The sequence below is a fragment of the Phoxinus phoxinus genome, assembly GCF_949152265.1.
Source record: "Phoxinus phoxinus genome assembly, chromosome: 11".
Lineage (NCBI taxonomy): Eukaryota > Metazoa > Chordata > Actinopteri > Cypriniformes > Leuciscidae > Phoxinus > Phoxinus phoxinus.
In genome coordinates this window covers 10,878,425-10,895,203 of record NC_136886.1, presented here as the reverse complement: position 1 = coordinate 10,895,203, position 16,779 = coordinate 10,878,425, and the positions used below count along the sequence as shown (strand labels likewise).

General features: G+C 35.1%; 1 protein-coding gene across 4 annotated transcripts; it reads right to left on the bottom strand.

The window, feature by feature from the left end:
- Positions 1-58: 58 nt before the first annotated feature.
- Positions 59-16,762, bottom strand: itgb7 (integrin, beta 7). Of its 4 annotated transcripts, none has more exons than XM_079628926.1 (16): positions 16,295-16,762; positions 14,894-14,942; positions 14,716-14,795; positions 11,115-11,313; positions 10,660-10,830; positions 8,906-9,147; positions 7,984-8,139; positions 7,736-7,831; positions 7,101-7,190; positions 6,569-6,709; positions 6,272-6,462; positions 3,361-3,587; positions 3,065-3,272; positions 1,284-1,474; positions 993-1,153; positions 59-823 (listed from the first exon to the last, which is right to left on the bottom strand). In XM_079628926.1, the coding sequence occupies exons 2-16, from the start codon at positions 14,940-14,942 to the stop codon at positions 755-757; spliced, it is 2,271 nt and encodes a 756-aa protein (XP_079485052.1). In that variant the 5' UTR covers positions 16,295-16,762; the 3' UTR covers positions 59-754. The 4 variants fall into 4 exon arrangements, with proteins under 4 accessions (XP_079485052.1, XP_079485053.1, XP_079485055.1 ...); XM_079628927.1 differs by lacking the exon at positions 16,295-16,762 and adding an exon at positions 15,486-15,646; XM_079628929.1 differs by lacking the exon at positions 16,295-16,762 and adding an exon at positions 15,491-15,510.
- Positions 16,763-16,779: the final 17 nt, after the last annotated feature.

Sequence of the window (16,779 nt, the reverse complement as noted above, 5' to 3'; positions counted from 1 at the left end):
CAATTGAATTAAATAAACTGAAATTAAAATATATTAAAGAAAACATACAATTTGTTTTTAATGACACTTTTATTATTTTTCTTACCCAGAAAAAGTAAAATACAAAAATAACAATATAAAACGTTTTGCAGTAAAGCTAATCAGACATCAATGGTAGGCCAACATGATTCATATGTTCCCTCTGGAATTTCCTATGGGAATTTTATCTAGAAAATATTATATACAGAAAAGTTATTTTGGATCAATTATAAAAATAAACTGTGGTTAACTTTCATGTTTTTTTTCAACAACATAACACAAAGTCATACCTCAAACATAAATGTTGAAGCCACCATTTAAAAAAATCAATTAAACTACAAAGTTCCTGACATTATAAGGACTATAAGGATTTCCCAGATGAGATTCTTAAGGGATCCATTAAAAATGCAAGTTCTCTTAGATAGCGTTGTTTAGTTTTACAACAACCTGGAAAGCTCTATTTAATCATAAGAGAAACTCAGGGCTTTTTGTTCAGCATACATATATGCATAAAATATATCACCATATTTATAACAGTCCTGTTCTGCAATATTTTTATTGCTAGCTTAGAATATACATTTTAAAGAAGTTTAAATTTGCACAGTGTAAGATGTACAATAGAAAAACAATAGAAAAAAATTAAACAAGATATTACAATAACAAACTTCGAGAGATGAATGTTTCAGATGAATCATCTTTCAGAATGTTAAATAATTTCAGAATGTTCCTATGCATTCTAGTCGTTTTGCATATGCAAAGGGTTAATCACTGTTGTTGTGGCACCTTTGAAAAGAGGATTTTGGACCTGCATTGAACAGAGAAACATTGGATTGTTAAATTTTCAATCAGTAAATTCTTTCATTTGAAGCACTTAAACATAACTTTGTATACACAGGTATATGTATACATTTGCTCCACATTTATAGCCTAAACTGCTAAATGTGTTTAAGGAGTGTGTCTCGTGTGCACATCACCTCGTTCCATTTGGTCTGTTTCTCTGCTTTGACGAAGTTCCGATATTCCCTAATGTCATACAGTTCCACCAAGGCACGGTATATAATGATTATTATAATGCCAATAAAAATGATCCCTGACACAGAGCTGCCAATTATAACTGTAGTCTTATCAATGGAACCTACAGAAGGAAATAAAAAACATTTTAACTTCTAATGTTCATTACTTAGATTCTGTGTCATACAGATATATGTGTGGTCTAATCAAATGAATGATTTTTAATACATACAAAATTAGATTTTAATACATACGGGGCAAGTCTGCATATCGAAGTATAATTTTGCCGTTAGCCCCAAGTTCTACTTCGTAGGAAATGGCATCTTGATATGTGCAATGCAGCTCATGAGTGCCATCAAGACGAGATATTTCAGCATTCAAACATTTCTCAGCACAGACACTGGCATCAGGACTACCAGCTTCCACATGACATGCCACACATTCCCTACAGACACATTAAAACAGAGAAAGGCATTAGTCAGACACGTTTATCCAAAGTGACTTTTCATTTGTAGTACATAGGATTCAAGGTATCAGTTCATGCTTTAATCGAACCCATGACCTTGGTGATGCTAGCACTATATGCTCTACTACTTGGTTGGTGTTGTGCATGCAGCATCAGAGCATAAAGCAAATCGTTTTTGTTTTTGTTTTGTTTTCATTCCACCTGGAAATTATTTTATTATGTTATCAGTTTTATACAATGAGCACTTGAGAAAGAACTAATGACTGGATCTGCCAAAGTTTATCCCATGTTTTGTTTGAGGCACTAAGTAGCAAGTACAAATTCACAAGCAGAACTGTATATTTAGCTTTTTTGTTGTTTTATGAGTTATGTCTACACAATCATCATGATTTATGAATAGAAATTCTGATCACCGAGTACACATTTTCTGATATATTTTCTTTGCTCTTTCATTTTATTATTATGTACCAATTATTTTTTTCCCACGCTGCATTTGATGTGGTATAATATATTTCAGACCAATGTGGCCTAAAAAGCCCAAACTGTGGGTTGCTTGTTTTACAAGTAAAATAGACAGTCTCTTCCATTCTAAGTGGGTGGCCCGAATAAGCTTTAAAGAGCACCAGACATTATAGGTGCGTCCCAATTCGCATACGTATGCACTATTCTATGACATTTTTAAGTATAAATAGTGTGAGTAGTGTGTTCAACACTGAAAATACCCAAAAATAAAAAGTGCACTTTAAATACCCGGATGATGCACTAAATTAACGGAAAAAACTAAGTGTGGAATGTTTTACACTTCGTGCACTCAACTGCTGCAACTTTAATCATATATATATATATATATATTTGCCTCATTAGCCATATTGGAGCGGTCCGTAAACATTCGAGAGCGAGTTGACCGTGCATCTGCAACCGTAGACACATGTATGAATAGAATATATATGAAATAGACTTCAGCAGATAATTCAGCAGATGAACACAATACAACAAGATGAAGGCGTCAGCTGACAAACAACGTTACCATAGTAAAAGTAAAAAGTAAAAAGATTACAAGTACCTTAGTAAAACCTGTAATATTGAGTTTATACATATAAAAACCCAAACCAACACATTTTCACCTATAAAATGCTGCGCAATGATGTGTCATCATTGATTCTTACTGTGAGGGATTGCACGCAGACTGTGTCTGGAGCGGACTAATGAGGCATCTACGTACACATATCTATGACTTTAATTATGTAGCGGAGGGGCATCAGACTCCTTTGTTGAATGACAAAATAACCTTATAAACTTCATACACTACACGGATGACTACATAGTGTATGAGTGCATAGTGTGTAAGTTCATAGTGTATAGTGCGTCATTTGGGATGCAACTTATGTCACATTTCAAATGTCTTGCTATTCGACCTTATAATCATTATTAAGTTTATGACTTATTGAACAAAGAGACAGAGGAAACCAAAATTGTGGTTTAAAGTAGAAACAAACCCACACACAACTGCACAACTCACTAAAAATAATCTTGAAACACAGATATCAGATCACAGGAAGAGATACTCACTTAAACAGCATGCAAACATTGATGAATGTAGAGCAGTGATCTCCCATGAAGCCTGTGTTGCACTGACAACGGTTGCAAGTGCATTGGCCTTGACCGCTGCAAACCCCCTTGTCATTAATACAATTGTCTTGGCTAGGCGAGCACTTGCACGCAGACCCCGTGTAGTTTTCTTTACATTCACATATTCCACACTTACATGTTCCCTGTCCTATGACAACCACACATAGGAGTAGATAGTGAGTTTTTAAGACGAAACTTAAATAAACAAACATATTAAGGCCAAAACTTTTACTTACCATTACAGGACTTGCCATTATGGTTTTCACAACTATTGTCATCACACTCGCAGTACTTCCCACTGTAGTGGCCTTGACACATACACTTGCCACACTCACAGGTGCCGTGCCCACTGCACACCAGAGAGCTGTTGTCAGGCCGACAGGACGCCAGCATGTTGACGGTAGAGTCCGCATCGCTTTGTTGTTTACACTCGCAGTGCTGACCCAAATACCCTTCTTCACAGCTAATACACACATTACACACACAAAATGATAGTGATACATACAAACATTTACACTTGTACAAACATTTACACTTGTACAAACAAAACCACATTACACTTAAAATATTATTTAAATATATCAATATGTTGGCATGACATCACATATCGTTCTGGTGCCGTTTTATTTTCTTTCTTCTGTGAAACATAGAGTTAAAAAGTTTTTTAAAAATTACTATGTTTACCGTCTCCTGAAGCTGTTTTCATGCTTATATTCAATTATATATATATATATATAGTTTTTTTTTATGCCAAACTCCATTGTTTCCTGTATGTCACCTGACCACAACACAATGTGTGACAATTACTGACTGTATACAATTAGAGACTAGCTAATTATTAATTTTTTTCCGCTTTGTAGAATAAATCACCATGGAAAACACCTTGGACATAAGATCTCCTTTTGTGTTTCATGGAAGAAGAAAATAATACAGGGTTGGTGAATTTTCATTCCTTTATTCCTTAATATAGTCTTTAAAAGGCACAATATGTAAGATATTTGGATAAAATACACAGAGTACGGTTGTATTTTTAGCAGGATTGTTTTGACCTATTAAAACAGCGCTGTGTTACCCTACAACTTTAATTCGTCAAATAAAGTGACCTGTATGAGAAGTAATTCAGAACTTGCGGCTATTTCATTAGAATGACATGGAACTGTAACAAAGCTCAAGTTCAGGGAAGGAGGAGGTGGACGTTTAATGTAATCTTAATCGTAAAATATACATAACAAAACGAAATGGCTTCATACCAAAGTAACGTTAATAAAACTTTAATACATTAGCTCAATGTTTCCCAACCCTGTTCCAGGAGGAACACCAACAGTACACATTTTGGATGTCCCTTATCTGACCCCTTAATTTCCGGTCTAAGAGCATGGGTGTCCACGCTCGATCCTGGAGGGCCACCGTCCTGCAAAGTTTGCAAAGAGCTAAAATATGCTGGACAATGGCCCTCCAGGAGCAGGATTGGACACCCCTGTCTTTGAGTCTCTAACGAGCTGATGTTGAATCAGGTGTGTTTGATTAGGAATAGTTTGAAAATGTGGCCGTTTCTCAATATGCGTTCTTGTCTGTACTTGTGTTCTTGTAGACTTGTGAAACGTCATCAGTCGCTGCCCAAGTACTGTCCCAATTCAAAAGTTCACATCTAGCCAAGTCCAGTTCAAATCCCCGGATGTGTTCTTGATCCGCCCCTTTTACCGAGGATGCTTGTAGAGGTGACTTGTGCAGACTTGAGACAGACAGGTATCCCAGAATGCATCTCGTCCCATTAGCAAGCGTCAATGGCAGAGGAGAAAACACGCGTAATATCAAAATACTACTGTTATCGTGTCACGAAATGTAATTCTAAGAGAGTTTCAGTCGAGAATGTAGTTGTTTAAAGCTCAAATCTGTGGTTTATTTATAAAGATAGCGCCTATTTGAAAAATGTATCTGACGTTTTCGGAGTTGTGAGATCCAGGCGATCACCGGGCGCTCAGCGCTCATTAACCCCGACTGGACCAGCTTTTCCTCGGCTAGTGCTTCTGATGTTTGCCGCTGGCTCTGGTGTCTCTAGTCTAGTGGTTAAACATGAGATATTATTCGTCTTGTGTATATCTAACGGGCAATCTTTGGTCTCATTAATCTATCATTTGTTCCATGGCAAATCGTTTTGGCTGAGGGCAAAGTGAAGTTTCATAATTTTATATATTTAGACTATTTAACTTGAGCTATAGGCTGTTTTAAACTGATGTTTGACTGAATTGTTTGCTTTATTTATTTTTATTTACTTATACTTTTATACTGGATATCAGATCATTAAAACGGACATTTAACAAAAGAGTCAGGGTTGTGTAATTTTATTTTAGGCTATATATTTTAAAATATATATAATATTTTTTATATTTATTTTATTATACATTCTCTTCACTGTAGGCTACATGTATAATAAAATAAAATGACACAACCCCGTCTGTTTTTTAAATGTCAGTTTTAATGTTCAATAATGTTTAATATTTTTTAAAATGAAAGCAAAAAGAAGCAGGGTTGCGTTTTATTTCGTGTTGTTATGCAGTGAAGATAATCAATGTACACGTTGCCTGAACCACATTTGTGTGGCCATTTAATGTGTTTAAGATTTTTTTTTTAAATGAAAAGAGGCAGTGTTGTTTTATACCATATTTCGTTTTATTGTTGCCTAAAATATACATAAAGAGATAACCGGAGCCAGAGCGTGCTGAGTGACGCGATCAAGAACGCCGCTGTCCCATTTGCAGAATAACCGAACTTGCGTCCTCTCGTCCTCGGGAGTTCGTTCTCCTAAGTCGAACTTGGCAAGTCTGAACTACCAAGGACGCAAGTCCGAAGTTTGCGTACTTGGTATTGAGAAACGGCCTGTGTATTGTCGGTGTGCCTCCAGGAACAGGGTTGGGAAACATTGCGATAAGCTCATGATTTCTGCCCGAGTCCCGTCTGATTGCTTTCCATCAGCTGTGGAGGTGAAGACGACAACTCCCATGATTCCAAACTACGCCTTTGTTATTGTTTTGAATAAGCTATCTCTAGCGGTGAAACTTGCATACTGTGCCTTTAAACATGACATCTTTCACAGATTCTGTCAGCTGATGTGTAGTTCTCTGCTGAGATGCTAGGGGGACACTCTACCTGCACACGCCGCATGAGAGCGTTCCTATACTGTTACAGTGTTTAGAATCCTCCTCTGGAGCGCCACAGTCACAGTGACACTCTGTATCCACTGTGATCTTCACTTCCTCACTGATACCTTGCATTCTGATCTGAAATGTCTGAGGCTCCTTCAGACACGCAGATGCGTTCAAACGTACTTGGAACTTAATCTATACAAATAATAAATTACAAGAGAAAACAAAACTTATTATCAGACACAACAATTGTTTCCTGGTTTATGGTAATTATGAGGAAACCACTGATGGTGGCACTCACCTTCTCATGCTTGATGCCTTGACACTCTCCTTTCTCCTTCCACTCAGTATCTGCCTGATTCCCTTTACATGAAGACCAGTAGGACACATTCAGTTCTTTTGGAGCTCCCACCTGCTCCAACACCAGTGTGGACGACAAATTCTGGCCCACAAAAAAAAATATTTTAACATGACCAGTAAAGCATGTTACACTGTGCTAGTTTAAAGTCTGTAATATGACTCCACAGTCACATGATCATAATAATGATCACATAATAAGATAATTTAAACTTAAATCACTTCATTTATGGCAATTTATTTATTGATTTAGAAAGTAGGTCATGTAATAAACACAAACACACCCACACACAGTTTCAGTTAATTCAGTACTAAATTATTTAACCTTTAAGCAGAACTGAAAAACAGCAGGGAAACGATGACTAGTTTGCTCCTAAAGCCACTGTCTTGTAATTAGTTCAAGTGGGAAGTAGGGCACGTGCACAAGCCACTACATAGGGTTAAAACACAGGATAGCAAATGATGAAAATACTCACCCCATAGGCTTCAGAGATGAGATCAACAACATTACTAGAGTCATTCTTTAATACACCAACCACAGACTGAGGAATCAATGCACTCAATGCCTGTAAATAATTGTGTGTGTGTGAAAGATGAAAAAAAAAGAGGATATTATATTTTAGTAAAACATTTTAATTATTATTATAATATATATTCAAATATTTAAATGTATATACAATGCTTTTCAAAAGTTAGGGGTCGGTAAGATCTTTTATGTTTTTGAAAGAAGTCTCTTATTATCAATGAGTTTGATTAGAAATACAGTAAAAACAGTAATACTGTGAATACTGTGTAATTTATTTCTGTAATGGTGAAGCTGAATTTTTCAGTCTTTGGTGTCACATGATCGTTCAGAAATTATTCCAAAATGCTGATGTGGTGCTTAATAAATATATATTTTTTTTTATTATCAATGCTGAAAACAGTTGTGCTGCTAAAGATTTTTGTGGCAACAATAATATTTTTTTCCCCCAGTATTCTTTACTGTCCATTATGATAAATTTAATGCATCCTTCCTGAATAAAAGTATTCATAAAAATAAAAATAAAGACTTACTCAGACACCAAACTTTTGAACAGTATTGTACAGTATATATATATTTCCCTCAAACCTTATATGCTGGATAAATGCCCTCAGTCACAGCAAATATGAGCTGAATATTGTTTTCCTTGAGAACTCTAGACACATGGCCCACTGATGGGTAATCCTGTAGGACAATTGAATATGCTTTTTATTTTGTCTTCATATGCAAACTATCCCACTTATATTCCTCTTAAAGTTGAATTTGTATTCTTTTGTTCTTTTATCTACAACAGAAAACGCATAAATAATGTTCATCATTAAATGAGCAACACTCACATAGGCTCTTCCATTATAGGAACCTTTCTCATTAAGATGACACTGTCCATTATGTGGCTGAAAGACACCACCTAGTCGTCCATCTCCTGCCATGTGGAAAGTATCATCAGATGTGTAAACCAGAATCCGTGTCACATTATGCCATCTAATCTTCTCCTGTGGTGAGAAAACAAAAAATAAATACTTTTTGATGTACAGTAGCTTTTCACAGACTCTGATATAATGCACACACAAATGGCGACTTGTGTATGAAATCTTTACATTGTTGTGGAAATTATCAATATTCAAAAACCTGGATGAAGGAGACAAAGTCGATTCTCAAAAGTTTAAACAAAGTATTTTATTTCATGCATGAAATAAGACGTTCTCACACAGACAGCGTCTGATATGAGAAGGCCCATGGCATTCTCACGCAGAGAGCATCTGACATGAGAAGGCAAAGGCTAGTCCCTTTCGCCAATGTTATATACCCTAACACATCCTGTGTAAAAAAAACCTTTGTTACCTTAAACCCAGACTTCTTAGCTCATGGTCTCATGTGCTCATGATCTCATGTCCAACATTATTCATATCAGACAGAACAACTTGTCATGTCAGCAAAAAGTGTCCTGCTTTTAGCTGCAGATCTTAACAGCTGATCGAAACTGCGCACACACATATTGTCAGCATTCACATGACTCAGAGAACATTTCGTTCCTGAAAGTTTGTCCTAACTTTTAACATTTCTAAAAGCTTGGTTTTATATCTTTAATAATGTGCTTTTTGCTTATATGATTATATTCCTTTAAATACTTATGAGTAAACAATACATCTTCAATGCTAATAAAAGTTGTACCCATACAAAAGTAAAAGAAACACATCTAAATGTAAAATTTCCATAACAACATGCAATTCCATTCATTCATGGCAAATCAGCACTCACCTTACAGACTGCAGCCTGCATTATTGCATCCAGACCAGCCTCAGGAGAGTCCAGGTTGCCAGAGATTTTCTGTTTGCTAACTTCTCGTTCAAACTCCTTGGCATTGTCAGTCAATGGCAGGACATTCTGAAAGCTGAAAGCTGGTTGGCAGGTATCCATACGATTGGGGCAGGGGTTCTGAATTCTTGCCTTCACCTGACTGACATATGGCAACATCTCCTTATCAACAAAAGACCCGAAACCTGAAAGATGGAGAAAGGCTTTAGGATAAATGACAGAAACATAGCTCTAATTCAACCACAGCCTATTCTTTAAAATTGCAGTAAAAACAGTAATATATTTAAATATTATTACAATTTAAAATAAATGTTTTGTATTTTAATATATTTTAAGATAATGGCAATGTAATGGCAAAGATAGATTTTCAGCATCATTACTCCAGTCTTCAGTGTCACATGATCGTTCAGAAATTATTCTAAAATGTAATAAAAAGTTTGATAAATTATGAAATATAAGCAGATTATAATAAATAACTATTCAGCCATTACATGTTTAATAGTTTAAACCTAAACTAATCTTGACAAACTATATATCATTTGAAAGCTTACAATCTCTAGTTTACATGACTGATTTTCAAAATAAATTACAGAGGAGCCGTAATTTATCAATTTGCAACAAGAATATTTTCATAGTCCTAGGCGTGTTCAGACCTTTATTTTGAAATAGTGATGAACATGAAAAATAATGAAAGAATGGTAGAAACCTCAGTTTGTTTTCATGCCAAAAGTTCAAAAGATAGCATCCATTCAATTCTTTTAGAAAAAAAGGTCTGAAAATGTTTTAAATATAAAGAAAAAAATAATAGATTCACCATTTGTGATGTGGCAGCGAGCTATAATGCACATACGTGTTCTTTTTGTGTTTCTTAGAGGTTGAATTCATTTCAAAATCTGCCAAACTTCCAATACTACTTCTGAATAGGATGTCTACTTCATAAATTGTATGAAAATTAAAAAATAATGGTTTAGATCACTCAAACGACATTATATATGGGCAGTAATGTCAACTAGTGAAAAAGTTTGGTACTGCGCTAATAGATATCAACCTAAAATTTGAAACACAACTTGTTAAGATTTTGGGCTTTGATTTTTTTTTGCATTTTTAGAGTCCACCAGGTTTTGAAAATATATATTTTATATAAAATATGAATAATTACATTTTTAACATTGTACATTTTCCTGAACTCAAACTTCTATAACTATTTCACTTCTACAAATATCTGCCAAATGTCTTCTTTAAAGCAAGACCAATCTTACATCTATATTCCAAAGTATTCTTGAATTACAACCATTTAAGTTCGGAATGTGCATTTTCATGTCTATAAAAAGTTCAGAATGTGCATTTTCATGTCTATAAAAAGTTCAGAATATGCATTTTCATGTCTATAAAAAGTTCAGAATGTGCATTTTCATGTCTATAAAAAGTTCAGAATGTGCATTTTCATGTCTATAAAAAGTTCAGAATGTGCATTTTCATGTCTATAAAAAGTTCAGAATGTGCATTTTCATGTCTATAAAAAGTTCAGAATGTGCATTTTCATGTCTATAAAAAAAAGGGGGGGGGGGGCATTAAGGCGGCAGATCTGGAAATACTAATTATGCTCTATTTAGAAATAATTGTCTCTAATCTGTTAAAAATGCATCATTGGTATGGTTATCCACATTGCTGTTAGTATTTCAGATAGCGATTCTCACCGATCCGGACCGTCTCTGTGATGTCCTTCAGCTTCTGGAGGATTTTCTGCCCCAGAGTTTTAATTTGCTCCAGATCATCTTTCATGGAATAACTCAGGTCCATCAGGTAGTACATATCTATAGGGTAACCCTGAGCCCTCTTAAACTCAATTGTGAATTCATATGGAACTCCTGCACACGTGAAATAAAAAAATATTTAGGGACTGCATTCTCAATATACTATTGACTAACAATGTTAAGGAAATTCAAAAATATGGTTGTTTTTGTGGCAATTATTATATATGGCGTATTGTATGTGTAAGATACATAAGCCTTTATATCTTTGCTGTATAATATTACATCTACTGTACATATTAAAGTGAACAATTACACTAAAGTGTAAATTCTGTGCAAATGGCTTCAAGCTTATGTTCCAATAAGTTGCAACATGCTGCTGTATGTATGAGTAAGCTCACCAACTCTGAGTGTAATGTTGATATTCTGAGGTTTGAGTTGGACCACATTGTCAATGTCGTTGCTGAGGTCACTGTTCTTTACATGGATCAAGGGATGTTTTCCAGGATTGATCACATGATGGTCTCTACAACTCCTGGCCTTCAGAGACTCGGGAGAATCACAGCGCCGTTCATTAGACTCGCCTGATTTTAAAAAGTCCTGCATCACAAGAAAATTTGCATTACAAGTACAATCAGTTATAAGCAATTGTTAAGAATAATAATATACATAATAAAAAAATAAAAAAATCATGATAAGGGTCAAATCAGGGTAAAAAATTACGATTTTGATACCAAGTTTAATATTTTTTTTAATAATGGTTTGTTATCCCATTATACACATTTATAAATTGTATAAATGTTTATTTAAATAATTTAATGATTTATTGATTTTAAAATTTGTACAAATGACTCTGGTAAATATATGCAATATAAACTACAATCTTTTGAAGGCTTTAGAAATTAACTGAATGAACTTTGAGCATACTCTACTTTAAATATAATTTCAGGAATTATAACATTAAATGGTTAGATTGGTTAGATAAAAACTCTGTCATTAATGACTCTCGTGTCATTCCAAACCCAGAAGACATTTGTTCATCTCTGGAACACAAATAAAGATATTTTTAATGAAATCTGAGAGCGTTCTGTCGCTCTATTGACAGTCTATGCAACTTTCAGGACATGAATATTCATGTACTGATACCTGAATTAATAGTTACTTTAACATTAACTCATGATTAGTGAAGATATGAATCATGAACAAATGAAGAGCTATCCTCAACAGGAGTCATAAGGATTCATGCATTAATAAAAGCAGCCTTAACTACATGTTAGTACATGTTTGGTAGTGTAAGACTGGAAAAACTGGAAGAGAGGGCAAAAGAAATTAACATTTGAACTCTAGTAGCTAAAGCTAAAGTAGCTAAAGTAGCAACCCATTCCAAGACGGAACCACACTCAGTCAATCACCTCAGTATTATATTAATTTACATTTATCTCCCTTTCACTCCTGTTCCCCATTTCGTCACTCTCTCATGCTGAGATCACCTGAAATTCACCCAAAAATCTATGGTTTAATGTGAACAATTATCACACAACGCTATACATGTTTGGTATCATTTGAAATGTCTCAGTGCGACTAGTACAAAGGTGTAAACTTGAATGTAAATTCCCACTGTTATCAAATGTTTCCATGTGAAAGAAGTTTCTGTCTCGGTCTGAGTACTTAAAGAAATGTCACAAGAGGCTCGGGGCGATTTGTCGTACAAATCAGCCCGTGATGCTGAATGTGCTCAAGACACTCAGCATCATGTATTTTCTAATGTCAGGTTCGCATCTTTTCTCTTTATTCCAGAGCATTTGATGTTTTGTATTTATTATGTTTAAACTTATTATGTAATTAGTATGATACATTTACCTGACATAATAAATTGTTACATTTGGATTTATTCTGACTTACTCTGAAATTATTTTCCCAAGTAGATTAAACAGATTCGTATGTACCGCAAATCTGCCTCAGATTAGTGACGGACTAGATTCCAGTTTTGAGTGGAGCATAGGGCACACCAACGGTCGATTTTAGAGTTCCTGCTAATATTTGGCACTAATTCAAGTGTACCTGGTTTTTTAAAGACAAAGGGAATTTCCGTTTAGGACAGCAAAATGTTTCTCGACCAACCTAAATATGGTGAGTCTTACCTCTGTTTAATGCAATGTTACTTTAGTTAAGTGTACGTGGGAAACCATGGCATGACCAAACCAAAGCTACTATCAGAGAAAGTAATATTGGTCGGCTTATATCTGTAGTAGTGGCCATGACCTCTGTCTGAAGAAAACGTTACCTTAATTCAAGTGTATACTGACAACGGGGGGCTAGCCATCCTAGGTGTATATGACATTCTTCTTTCAGACGAATACAATCGGAGTTATATTAAATGTCCTGGCTCTTTCAAGCTTTATAATAGCAGTGAATGGCCGTTTCTGTTTTGAAGTGTTTGTATCCATACATAATAAAAGTGCTCCACACGGCTCAGGGGGGGTTAATAAAGGCCGTCTGAAGCGAAGCGCTGCGTTCGTGTAAGACAAATATCCATATTTACATCTTTATAGACTAAAATATCTAGATTCCGGCAGACAGCCATACGCATCGATTTACGGCGGAAAAAACTATGATCTGTGACTTTGCTTTAGAAGTTTAGATGGCAACAACTGTAGCAGATGACTAGCCTACTATTATTCTGTTGGGCAGAGTGGAGTAAGAACTGATGACGGCACAGCTTGATCTTACTGCGCGCTGTCTAGTGCGTCGCGCAGCTTTGGCACACATTGAGAGTTGGTCAGCTAAATAAAACAGGCAGTGTGCCAAATATGTAGGCTAGGGGTAGTTCTGAGAGCAGATGCATGTAAATGATTATTTAGGCTAATACAATAAATTAGTATTCACAGCACGCAAATTTGTGTGTAGGCTACACATAAGAAAGCTCTGTCTAGGCTCTGCCCCGGTTTGTGTCGGGCCATTAGTCTGGCTGTTTAATGAGAAAGAGATTATACGTTGTTGCAATAAACTCTATAATAATAATAATAATAACAAGAACTGATGACAGCACGGCTTGATCTTGGTTGACCAATCAGCGGAAAGGGGCGTTTTATTCCCGCCCATATAGAGATCGAATATTCAAACTGCTGATCCATTTTGGTTTTATTGTTTTTCCATTTGGCGGATTAGAACAAAGTGTGATGAAAACAAAAATAAAAATATGAAAAAACGACGCAAATTTTTTTTATTTATGTTCATGAGAAGGGTCGAATATGTGATAAATGAACGGTTTCTTAGTTTTTCCGTTTAGAAGACAAAAACAAGAAAACAAATTCTCAGAAGGTACACGGACCTTTCTGTTATTGGAGTTGTATAGGGTTACCATTGTAGTGAAGAATAGAGTCTGTGGTTAGGTCGAGGATGGGCTGCAAAAGTTCTATGCTTCACTGAATGTTGATTAGGTAGGCTACTTGCAAGTATAGTGTGATAGACCCTTTGATGGTTAAATTAGCATAGCTATTGCTAACTAGCACTTAATCATAAAAGTTTGAGTTAATATGATGTTCATGCAAAAACTGTATGAGTTAGCGTTTTCAATATTTCAACTGAATTGCAATTAACACGTTTGTGTACTGTAGTAAACATTTGTAAAATCAAACTGAATCTTTGAGTTAGTTACCTTAAAAAATTAAAGAATAATAAAAAAAGTTAGTTTACTTAAATGTTTTGAGGTAATCGGTTTCCACAAATGTTTTGAGTATTCTGACCTTTACAGGTTTTACAATGAAGCAGCTGTTAAGTTTGCACAGAAAGCATGCTCAACCACACGTACCACAGCAGGAAAAGAGCCTCCAAAAGGGAGCACAAAGTTAAATGTGAATGCTTTGTTTCTCCGTAATCTCTTCTCTCAGTTCTCTTCAGCTCTGACAAAGTATGACATCTTCTCCATTATGATCATGGGAAACTGACTCTTGCGGAAGGTTCAATTAAACAACTTATTGATCCATTCACATGATAACCTACCTTCTGTGTGCACCACGCACATCCAGGACTCCTTATGCATTCAGAACATGAAGGGTGAGATTGACAAAATGGTTCTTGCCCTAAAATGTACATAATAAAATACACACTTTAATAAAATAAAATATCAAAAGCATCAAAGACTTGTTTAACTTTTCTAAAAAGGCATGGATGTCATTACCTCGTATACAGTGAAAGAGAACTGTCACAGCAATCACAAAAGCCTTCATCTGCAGAGAAAGAGTGTTTTAGGTTATAATGACAAAAAGTTCATTTCGAGCTAATCGAATATATTAGAATTATAATATGAAATAAACCTTACTAATACTGTATTTCCAAGATACTGTCCATTTAGACAAATCAGAATAATACAGAATAACTAAACACTCAAGATGTTTTCATATTTGCCAGATTTTTTATCAAAATAATATTTCTTTTAACTTCCTTTTTCTTTTTACACAAATAAATATTTAAATAAATATTTAAATATCATGTGTTTTGGGAACCAGAAAGAAAAAATCACATCTGATGTTCTCGTTTTACATTTTTACAATTGCTGTTTTGCTTCTAGGCCTACATGTGCGTGAAATACTTTATCATATGACAGGCACGCGAATAAAGAAAAACAGAACTAAATGCTAAACGTATTAAAAAACACAACTGCACTTCCACCATTCGTGAACATACTCAACACCAGACATGTGACAATGAGTCAGGCCTTACAAGATGGAAGTGTGCAATAATCTGTAAACCAAGGCGACAGACAGACATACAAAACCGCAGTATCACTCTTCCTCTTTATCGCTCAGCATTAACTATAGCACAGGGACATAGACCGGGTGAGAGACAATTCATCCAAAGGTGAAAACACACATTCTAGCATTCTTTCCCAGTAGTAACAATCTTAACTTAATCTAGGTTCAACCGTCAGATCATGTTTTTTAAGTAGCCTAATTGTTTTAAGTAGCGTGTGGAAAAAAAACATCCACACATTTTTAGGTCTGGGTTAGCCCTGTTTCGGTAAAGGAAACATTCAGAGAAAAAGAGAGAAAGAGTGTTTATTTTTATTTTGATTAGGCCTACTGCACCTGATGTTTATATATATTACTTAAAAAGTATTATATCAATTGAAAGCATTATTTCCCAGTAGTAACAATCTGGACTTAATCTAGGTGCAACGGTCAGCTGTTTTTTAAAGTAATTTTTTTAAGTTGCGTGTGGAAAAAAAACATCCTCACATTTTTAGGTCTGGGTTAGTCTTGATTTGGTAATGAAAACATTCAGAGAAAAATAGAGAAAGAGTGTTATATATATATATATATATATATATATATATATAAACATCAGGTGCAGGAGGCTAATAAAAAATAATAAAAAACACTCTTTCTCTCTTTTTCTTTTCTTTTTCAGCCCTACAGCAACAGTTTCCTATCCAATTGAACTAACTTGCTTTTCTCCAAATTGAAATGGTAGGCTACTTTTCAAACTGTAATAAACTAAATCTTAACAAAATAAAGTAAATTATATAGAATCCAACACAGCGAAATCTATTAAAATTTAAATAATTTTAATCGTCTCTTACCGTAAATGTGAGATGTCGTGCAGAACATGTGAATGCGAATTCAAAGCGTAACTGGAGGCGTCATCATGATTCTCGTCAGATGTAGATGGTTGTGTCTCAAAATCTAGTGAGTTTCCTACCTAGACAGCACATTTGGTCTATGAAGCTAAAATAACAAAAACATTGTGCATGTGGTTCCCAAAAATGTCACGCGCGCCTATGATGTTTAGACATGATGTCTAGATAGGAAGTTCACTTGGATTTGAGACACGGCTTATCGATCACATCACAGAGGTAAGCTACACTGCGAGAGCTACAGGAATGTGGTCACTTTAGTTCACCTCTTCCTCTTCCTGTTATATATCTTAGTTGTCACTGCGTTCTTACTTTTCATGTCTAAAAAGACACCTGTTTAGTATTATTACTGTAAGGGCATTGTCACCACATGGCGGTGCTCTTTGTTCTCTCTTCAGCACCAAGTTTTCAGCTATTGGATATTTGATTAA